The 26,849-nt window shown below is 38.8% G+C and overlaps 1 protein-coding gene across 2 annotated transcripts in view; it reads right to left on the reverse strand.

Moving 5' to 3' along the window:
* The window catches only part of RAB40C (RAB40C, member RAS oncogene family), a 97,141-nt gene that overhangs the window by 19,787 nt on the left and 50,505 nt on the right, over nucleotides 1-26,849 (reverse strand). For both annotated transcript variants that reach the window (XM_036738590.1, XM_036738589.1), the window contains exons 3-4: nucleotides 19,779-19,839; nucleotides 17,315-17,375 (exon numbers count right to left, since the gene is read on the reverse strand). In XM_036738590.1, the coding sequence (XP_036594485.1) occupies nucleotides 17,315-17,375; nucleotides 19,779-19,839 (122 nt within the window). The remainder of the gene's footprint in view (nucleotides 1-17,314; nucleotides 17,376-19,778; nucleotides 19,840-26,849) is intronic.

Here is a 26,849-nt window from a genome sequence, read left to right on the forward strand (position 1 = left end):
TACTTAAATAAGAATACCTTCTATTTTATACCTGACAAGGGGTCATCTGGACTTTGCTCGAATGTCTCTTTTGAGGAGGAACCCATTACCTTGGGGAAGCCCACTCCACCTTTGGATAGGTATCTCCAATAGGAATTTTTTTCCTTATTCAATCCTAAATGTGCCTCTTTGCAGGGGCCAAGCAGATTAAGTCCTTCTTCCACTGGATAACCCTTTAAATACTTGAAGATAACTATATCCCCAGTTTCCCCAGTCTTCTCCTTTCTAGGCTGTTCTGGTTCTCATATCTGGAGCTAAGCCTCTTTTACCGGACAGTCCCTTCAAGCACTTCAAGACAGCTCTATTGTCTCCCCAAAGTCTTTCTTTTTGAAGACCATATATCTTTATAATCACAAAATTGGCTGAAAAGTACATAAAATACAAGATGTCATTGTGCTCACTCTTTGTCGAATACAAGAAAGCAACTGATTCAGTAGAGCAAAAACTAGCATAGTACTCCCTCCTCCAATAAAGTGTTGTACATACTGTTCTAGGCAGGTAGTGTTATGTGATTACTGCAGCTTTACCTCATGATTTGAGGCAACTGATGTTGGAATTTCTGCCTGTGGAAGGCCAAGTTCTTAGCCTGCCTGTTAAAATCCAACAGTTTTTCTTTCTTCTCTTAAACTTTCGCAAGAAGCCTTGCTGTGCAGATTTTATCACCACTTCCATTCTCCCAACATAATTTCTTACAGGTATTTCTTGCAAAACTGGAAGTAACGGCCTACCCAAATAATAGCCACTTATGTCCAAGGCTGCTGAAGGTGTTGAATGCGAGGCAAGGCAAAATTGTTCAAAAGATTAAGGATGAGTTCAGCAAACCTGTCCGCAGCTTCTGTCATATGCACCCATGCCCTATCAGCACTCTCCAAATCTTTAAGAATAGAATAAAGGTGAGACTCCTACTGATGAAGCAGATCAAAAGCAAGGCTCTTTTCTCTTTATAAAAGCAACCCAATTTCAAATGGCATTGATGCCAAAGATTTACCACTTTCTTTCCTTTAAAGAAGTAGGAGCTCCTACTGGTGTGCATACATGAAGACTCTACACAGGCTCGGGGGGAACATACGGTGATGGTCCAGCATCCATTCTCATCACCTTGTAGCCTGTGTTATATCCACTATTAAATTTCACCTAGACACAAAGATTATATGTTGGGCCGTGCCTTCACTTTTTAATGGCATGTTAATAACTACATAATGATTCCTTTAGAGAGTACTTGCTTATAAACATGTGTCACAATAAAAAGGTTTCCTTGAAATCTCTAAAAACAGAGATGACTTGTTTGAAAGGTCTCTGAATACTAATATCAAATGAGGCACAAGGAGACACAGCTTTCCAAAGGTCTTTACCAGTGTCATGGGTGATAGTCAATGCAGATTGCAAACTGAAGATTCCAAGATGCTCCTGTTTGTGGATAACACTGTACCAATTCTATCAAGCCAAGGAACACTACAGATCCTCCTTAATGAAATCTATAATTACTCAAGGAAGGTGGTCTTAACTCTCCACAAAGGAAAAAAAAAAAGCAAGTAGATAAAAATGCTTGTTCCCCAAACACTAATGTTGGACGATGAATGGGACCCAGAACTGAAGGGAGTTGAATTGCATTTGGAAGACTGCAGCGGTTTTAAGGCTTCTCTCTGAAATAAAAGTGAATCTTAACATAAATATTTTTGTGGTGATACTATATGGCTAAGAGTAGTGGAATACCAGTCTCAAAGAACAGAAGTTTCAGGTCACCCCCAAAGCAATTGGGAGGTTGCATGGTAGGCATGAACAGGCCATAACATATTGTTAATGAAAGACTGCACAGAAAAAGTGGCATAAAAGCTATCCCAGAGAAACATCTTCTTGGAAAAGATGAGCTAGTCATGCAGGAAAGTAAGGCATTACTGATGGACAGCTCAACGTCCCACTGGTTTGTGAAAAGACCTAGAAGAAGGCCCTTACCATATTGTCTAGATACACTGTGAGAGGAGAACATGGGAAAGAATCATTCAGGATGAGGTGTAATTAGAGTGCAATCTGCACTGCTGGAAGTAGAGCCACACTGACAAGACTATAGAAGCACTAAAGTACTACCAAAATGTTTCTGTCCTGCCCACTCCTTCCATTAAGGTGCTAACAGGCAATTCAAACTTAACTGCAAAACAAAACTCCTTATCATGCGTTCTCCCCACACCCTGTTTCTGCAAAGGACACCACCACCCTCCTAGTCAACCAGGTTCACAATCCCAGTGTCATCTTTTACTCCTCATTCTATTTAGCTGACATGACATGTCTAATGTGTTCGCAAATCTTGTTTCTATCTTCACAGTATCTCTCCACTCTAGATGAAGCTTTCAGTATTTCTAGCCTGGAACTAGATCATCAAATGCAAGAGCATTTAATCCAATCCACCCCCCATACAGTTGCCAATGTGATTTTCTGAAGTGTATAGGTGTGACCCTATTCAATGAGCTACAGTGGCCCACTATTACTTCCAGGATCAAATACGATTGGCGTTTAAAGTTCTTCATAATCTGGCTCTACCTTTTCACTCTTCTTACACTTTACTCCATTTGCTGACCTCTATATAGTCCAGTTACAACGGCCTCTTGATAGATCTTTAAACACAAGAATCCACTTTTGCCCTGGTTGCCTCCTCACCTTCACCTCTTCGTTTCCCTGGCTTTCTTCAAGATTTGGCTTGAATTCTACTTTCTACAATTTCCCCAGGTGCTAATAATGCTCTCCCCTGAGATTATCTTCCACCTACTCTCTCTGTATCTTGTATATCTAGTATTTATATGTTATATATTTATATGTCCATGAGGACAGGGCCTATTTTTGTCTTTCTTTGTATTCCTAGTGCTTAGCACAATGCTTGCCACATAGTAAGCAGAAAAGGAAACCTAAATTTGGAAGATATGGCAGAAGCAGGAGTAGAACCCAGGTCTTTTCAAGTCCAGAGTTCCTTCCACTAAACCAGAATTTACAAGGAGTCTACAGCAACTTAAGACATTGAAGAAATATAATTTTTTAATTAATGCCTTTTGTTATTACACTACATCCACTTTCAAATCTATTTCTCCTTCCCAACAAAGCCAGCCTCCCTTTGTAAGCAAGATTAAAACAAAACAACCAATTAGCACTGGCCTCATATGATCTTATATGCAATTCTCCATATCTGTAGGCCCCTACTTCTATTGAAACTTAGTGATAAAATAAATTAAGGGAGACAAGCTATTCAGCATCTAATGGGATCTGATGTTAAATAATACTTGTCCTACCTACTTTACCAGAGTGGTTGAGAACATCATTCCTTTTAAAGTTCTTTGTAACCCAGTCCCTTCTTATCTTTATAGTCTTCTTACACTTTATTTTACTCCTTGAACTATACAAACCAGCCATACTGTCCTGCTGTCCAATTTGTACATGAGCCTTTGCACTGGCTGACCCACAAATCTGCAATGTTCATGTTCCTCACCTCTACCTCTTGGAGTCCCTGGTTTCCTTCAAGTATCAATACAAGGGGCACTTCCTCCATGAAGCCTCTCTTGGCTCCTCCCCCGACCCCAGGTACTAGGTTACCTCTTCCCAAAACTAACTTATATTCATTTTTATATATTCTGAATATAAATTTCTTGAGGGCAGGAGCTATTTCACTTTTATTTTTGTATTTCTAAGTACTTTGTACAATGTATCACATGTAACAGCACAATAAATGCTTGGTTATTGGCTGATTTGTAAACTATAAAATTAATATAGATGTATTATTGTTGTTTTTATTGTTAATTGGTTTTTAAAAGTTTTATGAAAAAACATAGTTAAGATTTTCTTAGCAACTCATCTTGAACAGTATTTGGGAATAAAGGAACTTAAAAAACTCAAGACATCTGAATAGTTTTTCTGGTTACTTTCCCATGACTTACATTACTGATGAATGCAGAATGATTATGTTGTTCCCAGCACAGGATAAAGGCAGAGATAAAAAAATAAGCTTGAGAACTCAACTCTTCACATTTAACTAAACAGCAGGTTTATAAATAAAGCTGTCCATTTTTCCAATACATCTAATCTAGAAAATAAGATAATTTAAATTTCTCAGAATGCAAGCTATGTTAGGTCTTAAGGCTAAACAGAGTCTGAATACCAGTTGCCTGATCTCTTTCCCCAAATTTAATAGAGTCTAGGCCCTAGTACAAAAAAGACATATATAGTAGCCTATATAATAAATAAGTCCTCTATGGGCATAAAATTTCTTAGGGATTTTTGCCTTTGGTTATAGAAGTGTATCTGGTACTTCAAAGCAAAGAAAAAAACAAGCATAAACTTCCCAAATTAAAAAATCAATCCCCTCTTATACACTTAATTTAGGCTTCCATTTTGTGGTATTTTGGAGTCAAGGAAACTTAGAGGCCAAAGTCTATTCACCTCATTTTGCAAATTAGGAAACTGAGGCTGAGATAGTTTAAATGAATTGCCCAGGGACACCAGCTATAGTAAGTATCTCAAGGCAGCATCTGAACCCAGATCTTGCTCACATCAAGTCTAGTACTCAATCCACTTTAAGACAGCACTTCCCAAAGCTGGCTCTCCCCATTTTGGCTTTGCCGCTTACTAGTTCAGGGATCTTGGAACTGTAACTTCATCTCTCGGAGTCCATTTCCTCGACTATAAAATGAAAACGATAGCACCTAACCAGGCATTTTTGTGAAGATGAAATGAGACGATATGCATATAAAGAGTTTTGCAAACTTTAAAGTACTAAGTAAATATCCACTATTATCATTACTAGGAGAAGTGCTACTGAGTACACAGGTATCAATTCAACAAGCAGTAGGGGAGATGTAATAGACAAATGCATGAGAGGTACAAAGAAAGTGCAAGAGGGAGGGGAGACACAGGAGGCTTTCATGGAGAAGGCTGTGTTGGTCAGCAAAATGGGCTCTTAGGTGCTAAGCCCCAGGCCCAAACCCCTATTAGGTGTAAAACCTATGTGGGTGTGGATTGGTAACTAAGGTGGGGCTCAAGGTGGGGCTAACTCAGGGGAGGGCCTAGTTTACAAATGAGTTTGAGTGATAGGTTTGGGACATCAGAGGCTCTTAGACCACGTGGGTTTAAGTCGCCTCTGTGACAATTCTAGGTCACATGGGTGAGTCGAATGTGTGACTCACCCCTGACCCTGAAAAAGATATAATACCAGAGGTTGGCTTTCTTTCCTTGGAGCTCTTACCCACAGCAGTGGTGGTGCCTGTGACTCTGGGCCAGCCCTTGTTCTGAGCTCCCGGGCTGAACCTAGATGTTGGTAACTATGAATCTGTATTTGGTCTGTCTGTCGATGTTTGTAATTTGTTTAGGGCTCTCACTCTTGGTGGCACGGGGCAGAGACTCCAGGAAGCTGTAGCTAAGGGCTCTCCAGCACGTAAACCCGGATGTTGGGACTTTGTTAAACTCTGGTAACTATGTATTGGGATTTGAATCAGACAAGGTCTGTCTGTTGATGTTTGTACTTTGTATTTTGCTCTGAAGGTCAGGGTGCTGGTTTTTCCCCCTGAACTAAGTGAATGATATTTGTATGCTGGATTAACGTAAACTTGTCAACCCCTTAACGTTGCTTTCCTTACTAAAGCAGATCAAAAGAACCTGTGCTTTTGCAGTGTGTTGGCAGCTTTCTGGGTGCTGGTTGTTGATGTTGAAACAAAGACAGATTTTGGGGTTGGGTTTTTAAAAACAGGTAAGAATTCAACAGAAGGAAAGAAAAGAACACAATGTAGACATATGAAAAGGTAGGGATGGAGCCAAATATGGGAGCATGCATTGAGGACTCAGAGGAGTACAGAATATATGGAAGGAGGTAGTGTGGAGTGCCTTGAATGCCATTCTGAACTTTACTCAAGCAATAGGGAGCCAATGAATGATTTTTTCAGTGTGATGATAAGATCACATATATGAAGAATATTATAATAGCAATGTGATATGAAAAGAGGAGCAGAAGTGAAGTGAAAGCACTTGGGAATGAGGGCTTATAATTGGGTGGAATCAATGAGGAGAGAAAAGGAACACATTTAAAAATCAGAGGATCTAAGAAGCGAAAAGGACTTAGCTGTAATCTAGTCCAATCTTGGTAATAAAGATTCTCCTCTATAATAATGTTGACATCAATTTCTATTTGAATCATCTCCAGTAAAGAGGGACCCATACCTTTCAAGGTGGCCAACTCTCCTTCAGGCCAGTCCTAATTTTTAGGAAGTTTTCCCTTCTCATTTCCATTGAGCTAAACTCCGCTGCTCTGTAATTCCCATTGAGTACTCTTAAGTTACCTCGGGAGTGAAACAGAGCAATTAATCAGTGCCAGATCCTCTACAAGGTTCTGGGGAAAAAAGGAAAAGAAAAAAGTCTTTTCTCTTAGCTTATCAGAGAAACACGTCTAATCACTCTCCCCTCTGACAGCCCTTCAAATACTTGAAGACTATGTTGTATCCCCTAAGTTATCCCTCTTCCAGACTTAACTCTATCCCTAAACATTCCCAGTCCTGCATATGATCCTTTGTATGACAGACTACTCCAGGTCATCTATGTCCTTCCTAAAATGTGTTGTCTAGAATTGAACATAATACCCCAAGTGAAATCCAATCAGGGCAGACTACAACAGTATTATCACTACCCACATTCCAGACATAGCTGGAGTTATTTCAAACAGAATTGACTGAACTTGGTGAATGATTATAAGCAAAGAGGAAAGAGTAGAGGATAACACCAAGAATTAGTACATGAGAGACCAGGGGAATTGACAGAAAGAGGAAGTCAAAAAGAGATTAAAAAAAAAAAAAGGCTTGCAACAGTTCTATTCAATCCTCACTCTTCTCATTATACCCCAGAACAGGTCTTTACTACTACCTTTCCAAACTATGGCAATAGTCTCTGGAGTCAAGGGCTGTGCCAGTATACTGCAATACCCTACCAATATAAATCAGTCAACAAGTCAGTTGGTAATTATGCATTTATTAAGTGCTTAATATGTCTTGGGTACTGTGCTAAATGTTGGAGATATAAAGAAAGGCCCCCAAGTGATACTGCTCTCAAGGAGCTCACATTCTAATGGGGGAGACAATATGCAAATAACTATTTACACAGAAGACATATCAGAAAGAAGAGTAGAAGGAGTAAGGGGATGGGGAAAGGTCTCTAACAAAAGGTAGGGTTTTTAGCTGAGTCTTGAAAGAAACAAGAGGGCAGTGAGGAAGAAAAGTGGAGGTGAGGAAAGAAAGCATTCCATGCATATGGGATAACCAGGGCAAATTCATGGAGTCAGGAGATAAGAGTGTCCTATGTGAGTAATAGCAAATAAGCCAGTGTAGGTATAGAGTACACAGAGATCTGCAAAGTACATAGAGATCTTTTCTCATCCTTCTCAATCTATCTGCTGCATCTGATACCACTGACCATCCTGTCACCTCTTGGATATTCTCTTTTCTCTGGATTTTTGTGACACTATTCTTTCCTGGTTTGCCTCCTACCTGTCTGACTATTCCTTCTCAGTCTCCTTTGCTGGTTCATCATCTATATCATACTGCCAAAACTGTGGATGTGGTTCTGTCCTGGGCTTACTTCTCTTCTCCTTTTGTATTCTTTCTTTTGGCAAGCATATCACCTTCCATGTGTTTAGTTTTTATTCTATACAGTTGACTCCCAGATCTACAAATCCAACCCCAGCCTCTCCACCCAAGATTCACTCTTATATCACCAATTGTCTATTGGATGTTTCAAACTAGATGCCATGGAAATATTTTTTTGTTTAAATTTTTTTTTCAATTAACAAAAATTTATCATTTCACCTTCCCACCTAACCCACTCATTTAAAAAGAAAAACACCACCCTTGTAACAAACATGCATAGTCTGCCTAAGGGCTATAAAACTGTGCATACTCTTTGACCTAGCAGTACCACTTCTATGTCTGTATCTCAAAGAGATCATAAAAATGGGAAAAGGACCCACTTGTACAAAAATATTTATAGCAGCTCTTTTTGTGGTAGCAAGAATTGAAAATTGAGGGGATGCCCACTAACTGGGGAACGGCTGAACAAGTAATGATGTATGAATGTAATGGAATACTACTGTTCCATAAGAAATGGTGAGCAGGCAGACTTCAGAAAAACCTGGAAAGACTTACATGAGCTGATGCTGAGAGAAGTGAGCAGAACCAGGAGAACACTGCACCACAGTAATAGCAACACTGCAATGACCAACTTTGATAGACCTGCATCTTCTCAGCCATACAACACTCTACGACAATTCCAAAAGACTCCTGATGTCTGCACATCCAGAGAAAGAGCTATGGAGTCTGAATGCAGATTGAAGCGTACTTATTTTCTCTCTTTTTTTTTTCCTTTCTCATGGTCTTCCCCTTTGGTTCTAATTCTTCTTTACACCATGACTAAGGTGGAAATATGTTTAATATGAGTGTCCATATATAGCTTATATCAGTTTGCACACTGCCTTGGAGAGGGGGGAGAAAATTTAGAACTCACAATCTTATAGAAGTGAATGTTGAAAACTAAAAACAAAAAAAAATTTTTTTAAACCATGGATAGTCAAGCAAAAATTAATTCTCACATTGGCTATGTCGTGTGTGTGTGTGAGAGTGTGTGTGTGTGTGTGTATCTATCTCAATCAAATATCATTACCTCTCTATCAAGAAGTAGGTAACATGTTCCATCATGGGTCCTCTGAAATCACGGCTGGTCACTGTATTAATTAGAATTCTTCAGTCCTTTAAAGCTGTTTGTCTTTATCATGTTTTTTTTTTTCCTAAACTTTTCTGTTTCTGCTCTCTTCACTCAGCATCAATTCATACAAATTTTCCTTAGTCTCTCTAAAATTATCCCCTTCATCATTTCTTACAGCACTATAACATTCCATTCCATTTATACCAGAATTTCTTTAGTTGTCCCTGACGGATACATCCTTAGCTTTCCAATTCTTTGTCACCACAAAAAGAGGGCTACAAATGTTTTTGTACATATGGGTCTTTTACCTCTTTCTCTGATCTCTTAGGGCTCCCCAGAGACATCTTAAAACTCAAAAATGTCTAAAACTGAACTCATTATCTTTCTCCCAAAGTCCATGTCCTTTCCAATTTTCCTGTATCTGTCAAAAGCACCAACAGACTTTTGGTATTTCAGGTGTGTAATCTTGCCATTATCCACGACTCCTTACTGCCTCATTCACATATCCAAATCAGTTGCCAAATCTTGATGTTTCTGCTTTCTCAATATCTCTGCTAGCCTACCCCTTCTCTCCACTGTCACAGCTATTACCTTAGTTCAGACCATCATTACCCCTTGGTCTGGGTTAACAGCCTAATTGGTGTACCTTAAATATTTCATCACTTGGTCCATCCTACATTCTACTGTCACATTATGCTTCCTTAAGTGCAGATGTGACCACGTTGCTTCTCTCCTCAAACAGTTCTAGTTGCATAATACTATTGCCTTTAGAATAAATTTTCTTTTGTTTTTATTTTAAAGTCCTATACAACCTGACCCCAGCCCACTTTTACAGCCTTATACTTCTCACCTTAAACTTTGCAATCAAGTGAATTGGCCTTCTCTCTGTTGCTAACTCACAACATTCTATTTCCTATCTCAATGCCTTTGAAGTGGCTGTCCTCAGTGCCTGGAATACACTTGCTTCTCCTCTTCATCTCACAGCATCCCTTTCTTCCTAAAAAAATGCACCTGCATGAAGACTTTCCTAATCCTTTCAAGTTGTAGTGCCCTTCTTCCTAAACTATCTTCTTTGTCTTTTGTGTATATATATTTTTTTGTGTATACACGTGTATTAATTTTACATTTATGCTGCATATATTTTGTATACTTCTCATTTCCCTCAGTAGAACGAAAAGTTCATTGAGAAAAGAGATTGTGTTTTATTCTTTGTACTTGAACCCCCATAACCTAGAACAGTGCCTGGCATAGTAGGTGCTTAACAAATACTTGCTGATTAAATGACTGAGTGAAGCCTGGTACCCTTTGGCCCACTAACACCACTACTAGATCTGTATCCTAAATAGATCAAAGAAAAGGGAAAAGGACCTATATGCACAAAAATATTTATAACAGCTCTTTTTGTGATGACAAAGAATTAGAAACTGAGGGGATGCTCATCAATTGGGGAATGGATTAACAAACTGTGGTATGTGAATGTAATGGAATACTACTGTGCTGTAAGAAATGACAAGTAGGATGGTTTCAGAAAAATCTGGGAAGACTATATGAACTGATGCAAAGTGAAGTGAGCAGGAGAACATTGTACATAGTAACCACAATATTGTAATGATGATCAATTAGCTACTCTGATCAAGACAATGATCCATGACATTTCCGAAGGACCCATGTTGAAAAATACTCTCCACTGCCGAAGTGAGATCCAAAGTCCTGGCTTGGGGTGAGAGTACTATAGCCTCAGGTTGCAGGCATCCTTAGCTAGAAACCTGGTACAGGTTCCTGTCATTCTGACTCTGTAAACAGCTTCAGGCTTCCATAAAATATGCTCCTGGGATGGGCTTTTCTGTTTGGACCTCTTTCCTACTGTCTGCATGCTTTGGGAAGTCTCTTTGTATACACTTGGGCCGGTAATAGGAAGTAACTTGTTTCTTCTTGAGTTTCTTGATCATTACTTTGTTTAATGATCTTTTTTCATCCTTGCTGGAGTAGTTGAGATAACTATTCTGCTTCTATGAACTCTGAAACATTGAGGAGTCTCTCTCCTATGGAATGAACCCTACTTTTTAGGGCTTTTCACATGAATAAGAGCTTTATATTTTGCTAAAGGCTTTTTCTGTACTTATTGAAACTATGCCATTGAAAAATTTTCTTACTTATATGATTAATCATACTAATTTTTTCTTGATGCTGAACCAGCCTTGGAATTGTAGGTACTAGTCTAATTTCGTCTTATTTTCTAGATATATTTCTTTTTTTTTTTATTTTTGGTCTTTTTTGGAGGGGGGAAGGCAGGGGTTAAGTGATTTGCCCAAGGTCACACAGCTAACTAAACGTGTCAAGTGTCTGAGGCTGGATTTGAACTCAGGTTCTCTTGACTCCAGGGCCAGTGCTCTACTTACTGTGCCACCTAGCTTCCCTAGATATATTTCTATATGGTCTATAAAGGATCTTACTCAAAATATGTGCATCAACATTTATTAGTGGAATTGGACTAAACCTCTTTCTCGGCTTTGTCTCTCTGGTTTTATTATTTGGACAATCTATATCTGAGAAAAAGTTTGGGAGAGTACTTTTTATATCTATTTTATAAGAAAAATTTTCATAGCATAGCTACAAATTGCTTTTTTAAGCATCTGATAAAAAAGCATTTGTAAATCCACCTGGCCCAGAGGTTTCCCTCCCTTTGGCAGTTTACTTGCTTCAAATATCTTTTTTGTTTTATTTTTTTCTCTTTTGACAGGTTGGGCAGTCTGACCTTATTAGCCAAAGGCAGGCCTGGCACCTTAGGTGCTCTTGGGTGGGCTTGTTTGCTTTTTCTTCACCACCACTGGTTCCTGGCTTCACAGGATGCCTTGCAGAGGTCTTCCTGGTATTTATTCTTGTGATTGACGTGCCGGATGCTGCATTTTTGCTGATTGTGGTCTTCACGTAGGATGTAGCAGGCTTCCTCCAGCCTGACCTCCGCTTCAGCACCGCCACGATGTCCTTGCCATCGGCAGCCAGCTCCATGCCCGCCGTCTTCCATTGCAGAGAAACAAGCTTCAGGCCTGGAGGTTGCTGGGCTTCGTGCTGGACGTCTGCTTGTTATGCTTGATGAGGAAACTGGAGCAGGTCCAAAGGACCACCTGCTGCAGCTGGGCTGACACGTTGGGGGCTCCTGGAGACGGAAAGGGCCTTCTTTTTGTTTTATTAGCTTGGATATTTAAAATTTTGTATGCTTGCTTTTATAAGGGAAAGATTTCCATCCAATAAACTACAAATCCTTTCATTTGAAAGAAATGTCCAAGCATATTTGTAATCACATTAAATGATGCAGTTATACTACTACTGATGCACATCTCTAGTAAAACGGCTGATTTTCAGAACTCAAAGAAGTAGAGCAAGCTAGTTTACACACATGTATCCATCTTTTCTCCTCATGCCATATAGGAAAAAATGGAAAGGTACTCTTCCAGGAAGAAAACAGCACATCTTACACAAAGCATTTCAGTGAAAGGATTTTATTCCAAACTGGAAAACAAAAAGGTACCCACAATAAAAATCTTTTAAACAAAATAAGCTTCCTGGCAGAAATCTCGGGCAAAGAAAGAGAACTATGTGCCTTGTGTGTGTTCCTTATTAGTCATAACTGTCTTCTGATAGATGTAGAACCACTCCTACCAAGGGGACTTAGAGAATAAACTGTCTGGCTCCCTTCCTCAAGCAGATATTTCAGATACTAGAATGTATATAGCAACTTAACAGTATGGGAAAATGTCATAAAGAAAATTTATCAAACTCTTCCCAATGCCCAAATAAAACAGAAAGGAAGTAACAAAAGTGTTGCTCTGCAGAACAGCAAAGAGAAGAGGGTTGTTGCAGCATGTACCATGAGCCTTCTTTCCTCATGTTTGCCTTACTTATCTGTCAAAAGCACATGGGTTCATATGATATAGCCCCACATACTGTCAGTCACAGACATTATTGTGTTGATTTATTTTCAGTTCAAATTCCTTAGCAGCACTGAAGGTGTCTGAAGATAGGTTATTCACATATGTTTCAATTACTTCTCTCTCTCTCAGTCTCTCTCTCTCTTTCTCCTTCCTGCCTCAAGAATTTAAACAAATTCAATCATGAAAGAAGACTGGAAATGAATGATATCTGTCATGACAGAGATGAATGTGGGTGAGAAAAATGGCTTCAACATAGGTGTTTAATCCCTGGAGTAAAACCACAAAGTCGGAGTGTTTCCAAGTAAATTCAAATGATTACTATTTCACTCAATTTGGCACCAGTAAAAAGCAGCACTTATAATGGAACTGGAACTATATTATAAAAAAAACACTGAGCCAGTTAGTTATTGATCTGAGAAAACTCCATCCATTCTATGGAACTATTTATATTTGTATTCCCTCGCTCACTAACTGCAAAAAATCAAACTAGATGGTGCTTTTGTTAACAAACCTTTTAAATGAGTCTTGAAAACTAGCACAGACCTGCAAGTCATACCCTGGAAAGAAATTAGGCCAAACTTACAATTAAGTAAGACTAAAGACATAATTATTAAAATTTCAAAAGTGAATTAGGACACTAACTCTGAACGTCAGACTTTAATACTGCTGCTGTCTAACAATACTAGTTAAGCATGGTAAGCTGCTGAGTATTATGCAGCTTATTTTATGGTTTATATTTTATTATTTTCCCAATTACATGTAAAAACAATTTTTAACATTTAAAAAAAAATTCCAAGTTCCAAATTCTCTCTTCCTTGCCTCCCTGCTCTTGAGAGGGCAAGGAATTTGATGGACTACACATGTGCAGTCATGTAAAACATAATTTCCATATCAGCCCTGTTGCGAAAGAAAACACAAGCAAAAAGAAAAAGAAGATTATCAAGACAAATGAAGTTTAAAAAAGCATGCTTCAATCTGTATTCACACTCCATCAATTCCTTCTCTGGAGACAGATGCCATTTTTCATCATAAGTCCTTCAGGATTGTCCTGGATGGCTGTATTGCTAAGAACAGCTAGGTCATTCACAGTGGATCACTCTACAATATTGCTGTTACCGTGCAGAATGTTCTCTTGGTTCTGCTCACTTTACTTTGTATCAGTTCATATAAATCTTTTCAGGTTTTATCTGAAAGTATTCTGCTTATCATTTCTTATAGCACAATAGTATTCTATTACAATCACATAATACAACTTATTCAGCCATTCCCCAATAGATGGGTATCCCTTAGTTTTTAATTCTTTGCCACCACAAAAAGAACTATGCAGCTTATTTCAAAAAGGTTATAAACCTTTTTGAAGGCTCCTAGTTTTTAGTATAAGTGTGCAAACAAAGCAAGGAAAAGCGTAAATTAGATGGACTGCTATGCTCTGTTGTATGTACTATTAATTTAATTATAAGCATGATTTGTAAAGGTAGCCTTGATTCATAAATTTAGGCATGGTTTACTAAAAGATTATCCGTCTTATAGGATTATCATTGACCCACAGATACACTGGTTCAATTTCTGTTAGTTACAAGCAAGTCTGTTAAAAAAAAAATCTCAGTCTACCAAAGCCCTTTTGCATTTCAATCTGAGGTTTAATTTCAAAAGGCTTAGGTACTTGATCATTTTAGTTAAAGGCCTAACTTTGGGGAATTAGCTCCTTTTCTGTCCTAGGCCACTGAAAGGTGTTAGAATATTATTATATAATATATATATATTATATATATATATTATAAAATATATTATTACATATACAAATAATTACAAAATATATATAAAATATATATAATAAAAATATTATAAATTATCATTATAATATTATATCTCACCTAAGTCCTGTTAAAAAACTGATGATAAAATTCTGCTGACACATCTGCAGTGTGTTAACAATTCTGATACTGAATTTTCAAACAACAGAGAAAGATTAAATCTACATTTCTTTTGCCTCCATTTCATTTCCTCATTATGTACTCACTCTCTGGAAGTAATATGTGGAGAATCTGAATAGCATTATGTCACAGAAGCCCTAAGGAAAAGAGTTTAAAGAAGAGGGGTAGGGGTTTTTTTTGGTGGTAATGCATAGATTTTATTCAAATATCACTGTATCGGGACAGTACAAAGCCAAAAGGGCATGCTCACCCCCTCCCCTTCACTGAAAGCTCCCCAAGGAGGTGGGGTATGGGGGCCTGGTGAGAGAACAATGTTACAACAACATGAAAGTTCTGGGCCCGAACCACCCCCAAGGCTCAGCACACACTCACCTGATCCTACAGCCAAAGTTAATTTTGAACAGGGTTAAGAGCTCTCTGATTTCTGGACTCAGGTGTCCTGTTGCCCTAGCAGCTTCTGTAATAGGTTTCTGATATATACCTTTCCTCTTATGTTATATCTCAGTTTCAAAAATTTAGAGGAAACGGGGCAGTTTGGAAATAGATGCAAGATCTTACAGAGGTCAAGAAATATGAGGGGAATATGAGGACTGTGAAAATGTCACTCGATTGAGTAATTAGAGGGTCATTAGTGATTTCTCTAAGAGCAATTTCAGCAAAGGAATAAAGGTAAAAACCAGAATGCAGGGATTAAAGAATATATCAGAAGGAAATGAATGTAGTGCAATGCTTCTTATACACATTCCCTCCTTCCAACTACCATAGGCTTCACTTTAATTTCAGATCCTTATCTCTCATTAGAATTATTTTAGTAGTTTTCAAACTATTGTCCCTTACCCGATCTCTTCCCCGGTCAATCTATCCTACGAAATTTAATTGAACATTTATTAAGTACTTACTGTGAGTTATAAGGTTTGATAAAGAGTAAGATATAAGTTTTAAATAAAACATGGCTCCTCCCCACACAGAATTTACAACCTAGTATAATAAGTAACAGCCAAATTCCGAAGTCCAGCCCACCAAAGATCATCACTCATAACTTGGCCACAGTTTAATTTTATAGCCTTATCTCATTTTGTCTCTTAAATGTACCCATGCTTAAGGCAAAATGGACTGATTGCTTGCCATTCTTTGAACAGTTTTGGTTCCAAAATCACTGAGTTAGTTTGCTTTGAATAGACAAACTTAAAATGTCTTCCACTAAAAGACTAGCTTTAGTCAAAAAAATGAAATGATTTAGTTAGTTAATTTTTTTTTAATCATGAACTTGACAAACATGAACATTTCCATATACAAAGGACAGAAAAAGAGGATTGGAGATTTGAGGTCAAGGACTACTTATCATTTTTTACTTTGTATCCCACATGAGAAGCAGAAAACATTATATACAGTTGGTCTATGTTTAACTGAATTTAAAGCATTTTACTGGCATCTTTAAATGTATTTATGCATTATTTTTTATTGTAATTATTTGCATATGTAATGGTAATGTAAATTTGAAGATCTTTCCCACCAATTAATAGGCCCATGTGATCTGCTTGTGTCACAGGAAGCCTAAGTCACATGTTGGTGGGAGGAGCTTGCTGAAGGAGAGGAATAGGAAAGGGTGGAGTAGGAAATGCTCAGGGTAGTTAGAGCTGAGGGAGAGAACAGAGTAAGGCAAGCAAGCTGTGCTGTGAGTGTGTTTGTGGGAAGGTTATGGGATGGCGAGGCTCCATGCTGTGATACTGTGTTTTAAGTTCTTCGCCATTATGATAAAGTGGGCTTACTGGTTTGGGAATGTGGTTGCTACTTTGATGGACTGGACTCATTGGTTATGGGATTTGGTCCTCTGGTATCTGAATAAATGTTTTACTTCTTCTGCCTTCTATATGGAGAGTCTCTCATATTTTGTGATAGAGAACTACACAGGCATATTCACAATTATCGTCAATGTTGTGTTTATTTTTTTGCTGATAGATTATGTCATATCCCCCAGTTAAGCAGTAAATTCCATGAGTAGAGACTTTTATCTTCTCTCCTCTGGCCCAATTCTAGCCACAGAAGAGGTACTTAATATAGAAGTAACATCAATTTTAGTAACCCTTCCAAAATCTGCTATATTTTCCACTACAGAATTGAATTTGAACCCATGTCTTCTAATTCCTAGACTAATGCTTTCCCCAAATAGATCACTGTTTTTAAAATATAAATTTTGGCAAATTTAAGAGTAAAGAAATATTCAGCCAAAATTCCAGGTTATCTAGATTTTAACAAAGGGTCTACAATCGAGAGTTTGTGACATCAACTTGGTGTCAGTGGAATGAGAAAAAAAAAATAAAAGGATCAAGAGAAGATGAAAGAAAAGTGAAGAGGAAACACTTAATAGTAAGTCACCAAAAACTAATACAGATTAGTAACCATACTTTTTACTTTTGTCATTAATGGCAACTAGAGGTACGTGGCTAAAACATCCTACTCACCATTAGCTATTATTATTCCTTGAACACTAGTGAAGAGAGGAACACTCATTTGAAAAGAAAACCTCTACTTGTGACAGATTGTCTGCATAAACTAATAAACAAAAGAATGTAACATTTTTAAAAGAGGATTAAAACATGTACTTATATGGCTTAATATTGTCATGCTAACAATTCAGATAAAAAAGAAAACCCCTAGAAAAATCAATGACAAGGAAAAAAATTCTAGTTTTACCTGAGCACCCCTGGAGTAGGATCTGAAGATGGTGCAAAACCTCCCCTGACCAGATGTATCCCTGAAATGCAAACAGAATTCAGAAAAGTAACTATACAGAATACCTAAAACCCTGGCCATTTTTCCTTTTTCATTGTGCTCAACAGGTAGGAGGGTTCTGCCTCAATAAACTAGAAGGATCAGAGGTAAGTAGATGGTACAATGGATAGATCACTGGCCTTAGAGTAAGGAAGATCTGAGTTCAAATTCTGCCTCAGACACTAGCCTTCCTTTCCTCAGCTGTAAAATCAGGATAAAAACATTACCTATCTTACAGACTTGTTGTGAGGATCAAATGAGATAACATATGTAAGGCACTTTGCAAATTGTAAGGTGTTATATAAATGATATCATCATCATCATCATTATTATTAGATCTTATTTTGCATTTAACTTCATCGAAATTTTGCAAGGTGTTAAAGATTGAAGGTGGAAGATTTCTTTGGAAGGACTAGCATACAAAAGACGGGGACTAGCGCTTGTCTATTTGTTAATGATGACAAATCTTGTCAATAGACAAATGCTGTCACTAATATTTGTACCACCTACCTCACATGATTGACTTGAGCAGACTTTATAAATTATGCATATAAGCCATTATGAATTACTGAATGAGAGATATAGTATAGTTTGGAGGCAGGAAGATGGAAGATTTCTTTTCTAGCCCAGAGATGAAAGGTTTTATTGTGTTCTAGTAAAACTATAATTAAGACAAAATACACATATTACTTCCATTTTTTTCCTTTGCAGGTTTATGCTTTCCTTTAATGTTTAACTCTGCCTGAATTTTATTTAACACATATCTAGTAGCATCTGCAGCAGCTACTTACTGGAATACAGTTCACTGAAAGTCTAGCTAACTCCATGGCTCACATTCTCAGAAGCTGCCATGAAATATTTATTGTAGTATGGCAATGCTTCTTTTAACACATACTGTATGTCGCAGCAGAGATGAATTCCTTCTCTGAAGTGTTAATAAGGAATAAAACTATTTTGTGCTATAAACATCAAACTGTGTCAAAATGATTACACGGACGAAAAAATCTAGCCCCGTGATGAATAAAAACAGTTTCTGAGTAGTTAATAATTAATTAGGTTAGCTGGCAATCCATAAATTGATGGTCACTGGTTTTGCTCCATAACCAAAGGCTCCAAGAGACACCCTGAAAGGTTTTAAATTCCTTCTGAAAGGCAACTCCCCCGACAAGTGAAAATCAACCCTGATTGGTGGATGTTTAATGAGGAAGTAGGCTAAAAGTCGTTAGCTCCTCCTTCTGAGGGCATGGCTTGATCATGAGACTTAGCAGCCTCAAGGCACGAGGTGGGGGAGGGGACACCATCTCCTTTTAGACCTTTCTGGCTAATTTTCTCCTTTTATGAGCTGGGTTGCTCTGAACTCTAATGGAGGGAACCAAGGACAAGGCGTTCCTCCTCCAAGCAAAGGCTCAACCAGACTGAAATTACGTCTCCCAGGTGGGTGAGGGCCAAAAATGAAGGAACATGTGCCTTGAGGGCTAGAAACAAATCTCATAACTATTTATTTATCACCCATCTATTTGTTAATGATGACAAATCTTGTCAATAGACAAATGCTGTCACTAATATTTGTACCACCTACCTCACATGGTTGGTTTGAGCAAATAGAGGCTGACTGACCTTTTCAGGAGTTGGGTTTAAGGGTGGATCACAAATTAATAACAATATAATATTAATTTCTCTCACTCCCTTTCCTAACTAAAGCCTTCTGAATAGGCCAACAATCGGCACTGACCAATTGTCACTATGTCAAATACAGATGTCTAAATGATGTGACTGACTTAAGGTAAGTTACTTAACTGTCCTGAAACTAGCTCCTTACAAATGTCTATGTCCTTAGCTGCTTAAAGACACATCTTTGGAAATACAGTCCCCCTTAATTTAAAAAAAAAAGTTAAAATTAAGAGGGGCTATAACTTTTTTCAAGGGATGATACTCTGGGAAGGGATGAAAAGGATGCCAAGATTTTGAGTTTGTTCTCTCTTTCTACCCACCCCTCCTCAATTAGATTTGATCTCTTCAGCTCTAAAAATCCTAGGATTCTAGGAAAAAAAATCATCACTTTATAGAGAAAAGGGGAACTGGGTCTCTTAACAATAAAACCTTTGAAGACTGGTTTCTTCAACAGAAGTTCTGGTATTACATAATATGTTTAAAAAACAGGGACTTGTTTTAAATGGGCTCATCTCTACATAAATTAATCTAAATGAGCCATCTTCTTTTATGTATGTATCTTTACTTTTATCACCTAATGAAATTAGGATATAGTTAAGTATTTTAAAGCTTTATTTCCTTACCTACCAATTCACCCAATCTTCCAAGGTGTTATACTGCCAGTGAGTCAGACAAAAGAGCTTTCAACTAACTTTGTTCAGCAATATAAACTCACCAAAGTTCCAGCTTGACCCGTCTGCCATCCAGTAAAATTGTAGTTGTTTTATAGTCTATCCCTGTAAAAACAAACAAACAAACAAACAAAAAAGAAGAAATAAAAATCTGAATGAAGAGAATGGGGCAACGAGGGAACTAGAATAAGTCAAGAAGCAATGCTTACTAAAAGCATTACCATTCTGCTGGATCTGTAAAACTTCATGATGACGTAATTTTATCTTAGTGCTGAGTAGAATGCTGAAATAGTGAAACCCCGCCTCAGCATGGGAAGAGACCTTGCCTCTCCTACCATCCACCCCACCACCCTGCACCTCTGCTGAGAAAGTAGTGATAAGAAATTACATCAGTAGACAGATACCTGCAAGGTCCTGTTTATCGAGCTTTTACTCCCTTTTTGCTGAATACCAGTCTCTGGTGTCACGCCTGTCTTTTTGTTCTTTGTTCTCTGTTGCTGGGAAAAGATTCTACGTTTAGAATGTGAGCTCCAAACCCAGTCAATGGGAAGAAGAGCCAGTGGGGGTGCGGGGGGTGGGGGACCAGACCCCTCCGTTAGAGTCTATATAACTTGCTTTGAGCTGTAGCTGTATGCCATACACACACATATGCTGGCATCATCTTGGGTCACGCTGGGGTGTGTCCTTTCTCATGAAAAAGTAATGAACTCCTTTTTTGTCTTTTCTCAAGAACAGTCTCTGTATATTTTTAATGTGAGTAGTGGTCTCTGACCCATGCAGTACTCAGAAAGAATTCAGGATTTGGAATTAAGAGGACCTAGGCTCTGCTATTTACCATCTGCAAACAAGTTGCCTCACTTTTCTGGACCTCAGTTTCTTCACTTAAATAATGAGAGTTTTGGACTGGATGAGCCATAAACTTCATTTTCAGCTCTAACTTTGCCTATTAGCAGATACTTCCTCCTCTATTCTCTCCCTCCTCTCCAATGATTATGTTTGGAGCATGAGGGAGCATAAAGGGATAAAATGGCAAAGTCTCATTAGAGAGTATGTTTGACTCTGATACTCCAACTACTTACTTTCATTATTTTTCTTTAGACAACAAGCCTTTTTTTTACACCACCCCTCCCTCTTAAAAAAGATATCAACAGAACAAAGTCAGTCTCAAAGACGTTAGTGGGAACAGAAGTATCTGGTAATTATTCAACTTTAGATTAATTTACTGTAAATTTAGAAACTCCCTGGCAGCTTTTAGTTTTAGGGTTCCATATTGCAAAGTTTAAAAGCTCAATCACTTTTTTGACCTTTCATAACATTTGGTCCAATAGGCCTAAGGTCATATTCGTCTTCTTTGCTAACATAATGCTTTACCATCATTTACTTATTTTTAAGAACAACCATATAGTTGGAAGTTCTACCTACTTTGTTGAAATCTTCCCTAACATTGAGACCACTCCATGAACTCTCATATCACTTATTATCTGTACCACTCATTTACACTTACATTGCCTTACATTATATTTTTGTGTCTGGTCTTCATAGCTATACTGTGAATTTCTTCAAGTGAAGTGTCTAATATTTTTTACATTGGAAAAGACATATTTATTAAGGAGAATAATATATTTCAATGGGTCTTATTTTACAAAATACATTTTTAAAAAAGTAAAAACATGCCATCTTTCTGTAACTGATAGACTTATCAGGCAAAGTCCTTCCTATGGCCCTTGAATGATCTCAGACAAGGTGTCCAAACTTATGGAACAACAAAACAAGCAGTCAAAATCTGTTTATTTCACATTTGTTTCCCATACCAAAAGACACCAGCTTGATTTATTTCTTTAAAATCAAAATCTTCAAAACCATACATTTCATAAACATTTAAATATGCTCTTTTCACTAGGTTCAGCCACTTCACACTTATAAACAGCAGGACACAATAAGAATAGAATAAATGAGATAGAAAGAGAAACTCCATTTAAAGTTACTGTAGACACTATAAAATATTTGGGAATCTACCTGCCAAGACAAACCCAGGGCCTATATGAACATAATTATGAAACACATTTCACACAAATAAAGGCAGATTTAAATAAACAGAAAAACATCAGTTGCTCGTGGTTAGGCCAAGCTAATATAAATAAAAATGACAATTTTACCTAAATTAATTTGCTTATTCAGTGCCATACCAATCAAACTACCAAAAAGTTACTTTACAGAGCTGGATAAAATAATAACAAAATTCATTTGGAAGAACAAAAGGTCTAGAATATCAAGGGAATTAATGAAAAGAAATGCTAGGGAAGGTGGCCTACCCATGCCTGATATTAAACTGTACTATAAAGCAGCAGTCATCAAAACTACTTCGTACTGGCTAAGAAACAGAGTGGTGGATCAGTGGAATAGGTTAGGTACACAAGACACAGGAGCCAACGACTACAGCAATCTACTCTTTGATAAACCCAAGGAATCCAGCTTCTGGGCTAAGAATTCGCTATTTCACAAAAAACTGCTAGGAAAATTGGAAAAAGGTATGGCAGAAACTGGGCATAGACCAATATCTTATACCATATACCAAAATAAAGTCAAAATGGGTTCATGGCTTAGGAATAAATGCTGATACTATAAGCAATTTGGGAGAGCAAGGAATAGTTTACCTGTCAGATTATAATATCAATTAAGTTGGGTGTCTTTGATTGAGTCTTACTAGCTGCTAAACCCCAGGCCCAAACTCCTATCTACTAGGTACTAAGCCTATGTGGGCGTGAAGCCCTCAGGGTCCTAAGGGAAGTTGCAAAGACCAGAACCAATAGTAGGAGCCTGAGTTCTGGTTGCTCAGATGATGTTGGATGATGGCTAAGGAGTGTATAAAAAGAGACAACAGAGCTATTTGCTTGAGGCTCTCATTCTTGGAGCTGTGTTGATGTGGAAACTCTGGGCAGCTGTACTTAAGAGCCCTCTAGCTGGTAAACCCGGATGTTGGGACTTTGTTAAACCCTGGTAACTATGCATTGAAATTTGAATCAGACAAGGTCTGTTGATGTTTGTAATTTGTTTGTATTTGCTCTGAAGTTCAGGGTGCTGGATTTTTCCCCTGAACTAAGTGAATGATATTTGTATGTTTGTAGCCAGAATGGACTTTGTTTTCTTTGAATGACTCAGCTTGCCTCGTTGAGCTTCCCTGGACGCTGGGGCTTGCTCTTCCGGGGCAGGACCAGAGCTTCCTGTGTGATGAGTCGTGGCGCTGGCTGAGGGGAGGTGTGTTAACGTGGTCTACGCTGGGGGAGGGGCCGAGTCAAGAACCAATCAGCCCTGGTCGTTCAGGCGGCGCTTGATGATGTCAAAAACTCTATAAGAGGGGAGAGGACAGCTTGAAGATCCTCCTTTTCCTTTTCCGGTTGGAGCCAGAGACGCCTACAGCCAAAGCTGAGCTGCCGGTAGCAGAGCTGACTAGAGGCTAGTGGGTAATCTTCTTACCATAGAGGGGAAGCATGTATACGATTTTGCCTTATACCACCTCGCTTCTCTGTGGCCTCCTAGTTACTCTTGTGAGGCGGACTTATTGGGCCTGGAAGCTTTTGATGAAAATATCAAAATGGGGACGCTGGTTTGTGGGATTGTAACTGTGGAGTGTAAATACATGCTTTAGTTCTCCTGCCTTCTGCCTAGAGAATTCCTTATATCCTGCAGTTCCGGACCTTTTAGGCACATATGAGATTCTCTTTGAAATCATAAATTCTGCCTTTCTAATATATTTGGCAACAAGGTGGATGGGATCGCTAGATATAAGATCTCTGTTCAGAAGCAGAAGAACTTCAGAGGAAGAGATGAATATCCCAGGGTGGGAGGATCCTTTTTATTCCTCCTTAGCAAAGGAATTGGCTAAAAAAGCCGGACCCTGTGAAAACTGGGAACCAAGGCTACAGAGAGGAGATCCTAAGGATTTGGAAAGGTGTTTACAAGAGGTTGGAATTCAGTCAGGGGCATCACTATCTAGGCAAAGCTGGATAGTGTTATCAGCCTACCGGCTAGTATATGAAAGATTGAGATTAAGTGAAAGAGATGGGGGCACTCCTACCCCACAGCAAGAACGGGAATCTCAGATAGCAGGAGAACAAATTGCTGCTCAAGAACCCACTGACTCAGATGAGAACTTTTCTATTAATGTGGCTAGGAGCAACAGGAGGCCAAATAAGCCAAGAGTGCATCCCAACTCAGCCCAGACCAAGCCTGACTGCCTGCTTTGTCCTTGCCATGGTGGCAGGGGAAGCGAGTGGGGGGAAAATGAGACAGTGTTAGGGGCTGAGACAGAAAACGCTACTAGGGTTCAGGACATCCCTCGCACAGAGAATGGGAGATGGTTAAATACTCAGACAAGCGTTCGTCCCGTAGAGAGGAGGAGGACAGAAACCAGAGGTGGCAATTTAGTTACGAGGGAATTTCAGGAAGATTTCTCACCACAAGAGGTCACAGATATTTTGAGTAGATTCAGCCAAAGAGTAGGAGAACCATTAATATCTTGGATGGTAAGGCTCAGTGATCAAGGGGCCGGTGGAATATTAGTAGATAAGAGGGACTGTATGAGATTCATAGGTATCAGCCACGATCCTCTAGTTCAGCAAGCTTTTAGGGAACATCATCAGCGAGGAGATGATGCTAGCAGGACTACTCTGTTGGCATTAGCTGCTGCGGGATGCAATAAGAGATATACTAATGATTCTATGTGGCCCACTGAGCAACTAACCCTGGGCCATGAAGTGATATTAAGGCCTGGAATTCCAATTATGACTTGGGTAATGAGTACCCCAGTTTCTCACAGAATTGGACATGCACAAGAGGCGAGCATAATCAAATGGAAGTGGTATATTCAGAATAGGTCCAGAGCAGGCAAAAGTGGAGTTTCTGCTTTACATGAATCGGTGGCGAACATTGGCACTGAGAGAAATGAAAAACCCATTGAATCTAAGCAACAGATGGTGCCATCCTTAGTGAAATGGAATAATGGGTATGATGGACTAAGTGTAGAACAGAAGAAACACGCTTGGTTTACTGACGGGACAGCAAAATATTTAGGACAGAAGAGACATTGGAAAGCAGTAGCCTATAACCCCTGTACTAGGCGAACTCTGGAAAATTCTGGGATAGGGGGAAGTAGCCAATATGCTGAACTGATGGCAGTACATCAGGCCATCAGAATGGAGAAGGGAGGACAGTGTCATATATTTACTGATTCATGGGCGGTAGCTAATGGATTAGCTACTTGGATGCCTATATGGAGGAATCAGAATTGGGAGATTCATGGCAAACAAGTTTGGGGTAAAGAGTTATGGGAAAATATATGGGACATGTCTTTGGTTACGGATTTGTCAGTTTTTCATGTTGATGCTCACGCGACCCTGACCACACCAGAGCGTGAGTACAATGCACACGCGGATCGACTAGCAAAGATTGCCACTGAATGTATTGTCCCTACTCCAACTCCAACTGATGACTTAGCCTTAGCAAGATGGGTCCACCAGACCTCCGGCCATTTAGGGGTCCAGGCCACCCACCGATGGGCACAGGATCGAGGTATCAGTATCTCTCATGCGTTGTTAAAACAAATAACAGAGGGGTGTTGTATATGCCAATTAGAAAAAGAACGAACTCTTCCTAGGATAGTAACTGGAGAAATAGCAAGGGGGAAAGTTCCAGCCCAAATTTGGCAGATAGATTATATTGGCCCACTACCCCAGGATAAAGGATGTAAATATGTATGTACGTGTGTTGACACCTATTCAGGTGTTCTAGTGGCTTGTCCTTATAAGGATGCAACTCAGAAAAACACCTGTAAAACCCTAGATATTGTAAGTTTATACTATGGAACCCCAATGCAGATTCAAAGTGACAATGGGTCACATTTCAAGGGCAAAGAAGTGAAAAGATATTGTGTGTTGAATAATATAGAATGGATATATCATATTCCATATTACCCACAAGCATCTGGGCTGATTGAAAGAATGAATGGATTGTTGAAAGAACAGCTGAGAAAATTAAGCTCTAATAATTCATATCTACATTGGAAGGATAATTTGTCTATTGCCTTATGTAATTTGAACAATAGGCCCTTAGGGGGGAGTACACCTCTAGCCAGAATGATGACCCCAAATTTGCAGATTAGAGAACAGCAAACACGTGAGATCCAAAATACTGAATTTTGGACTGTGAGGGAAGATGTCCCCCTACCATGTCCAGGAACACCTGGTTCGGCAGGATATGATTTACATTGTATAGAGAATTTTAGGTTGAATAGGAAAGAGATAAGAAAAACCCCTACTGGAGTATGTATGAGAATCCCCAAGAATCATTTTGGACGGATATTACCTAAACCAGGATTAGCAGCTCAAGGAGTACATGTATTGGCTGGAGTGATAGATTCGAATTATCAAAAAGAAATTGTTGTGACACTCCAGAATTTGGGTGAAAAACCTGTACAATTTGGTAGGAATGATAGGATAGTTCAAGTGATTATTATCCCCTGTGAAAAAATACCCTTTGTGAAAACTGACCCTCCTCCCAGAATAACTACTAGAGGGGCAAAAGGGGCTTGCTCCATTGATAGAATAAAGTTGGGAGCTAAGGTATGGGTAAAACGGAAGCCAGATGATATTCCAAAGGCTGCAGAAGTCATAGCCCATGGGAAGAACAACACTGTAACAGTTGTCTATTCAGGGGAAGATAATTACCAAATCGTACCCCTGAACCATATATTTTACCTTGAATAGGGCTATAATATTAGATTCACGGACCCCACAGGTATGGCTAATGCTGGTAATTGACACAAGCTACTCAGAGGGAAGGTGACTTTGTGTGATTAACGGATAAAAGCTTGTACATCTGGGGAAAGTCTGGGAGGACAATCCTAGTCTATCTAGGATGGGATCCTCCTGGTTTCCCTTGTACATCCGGGGAAAGGCTGGGAGGACAATCCTAGTCTATCTAGGATGGGATCCTCCTGGTTTCCCTTGTACATCTGGGGAAAGGCTGGGAGGACAATCCTGGTCTCCATCTAGGGTGGGATCTTCTTGGCTTAGTTTCCTCATTTTGTTCCGTTTAAAAAGAAACATTTCCCATCTGAG

The sequence above is a fragment of the Trichosurus vulpecula genome, chromosome 9, assembly GCF_011100635.1.
Source record: "Trichosurus vulpecula isolate mTriVul1 chromosome 9, mTriVul1.pri, whole genome shotgun sequence".
Lineage (NCBI taxonomy): Eukaryota > Metazoa > Chordata > Mammalia > Diprotodontia > Phalangeridae > Trichosurus > Trichosurus vulpecula.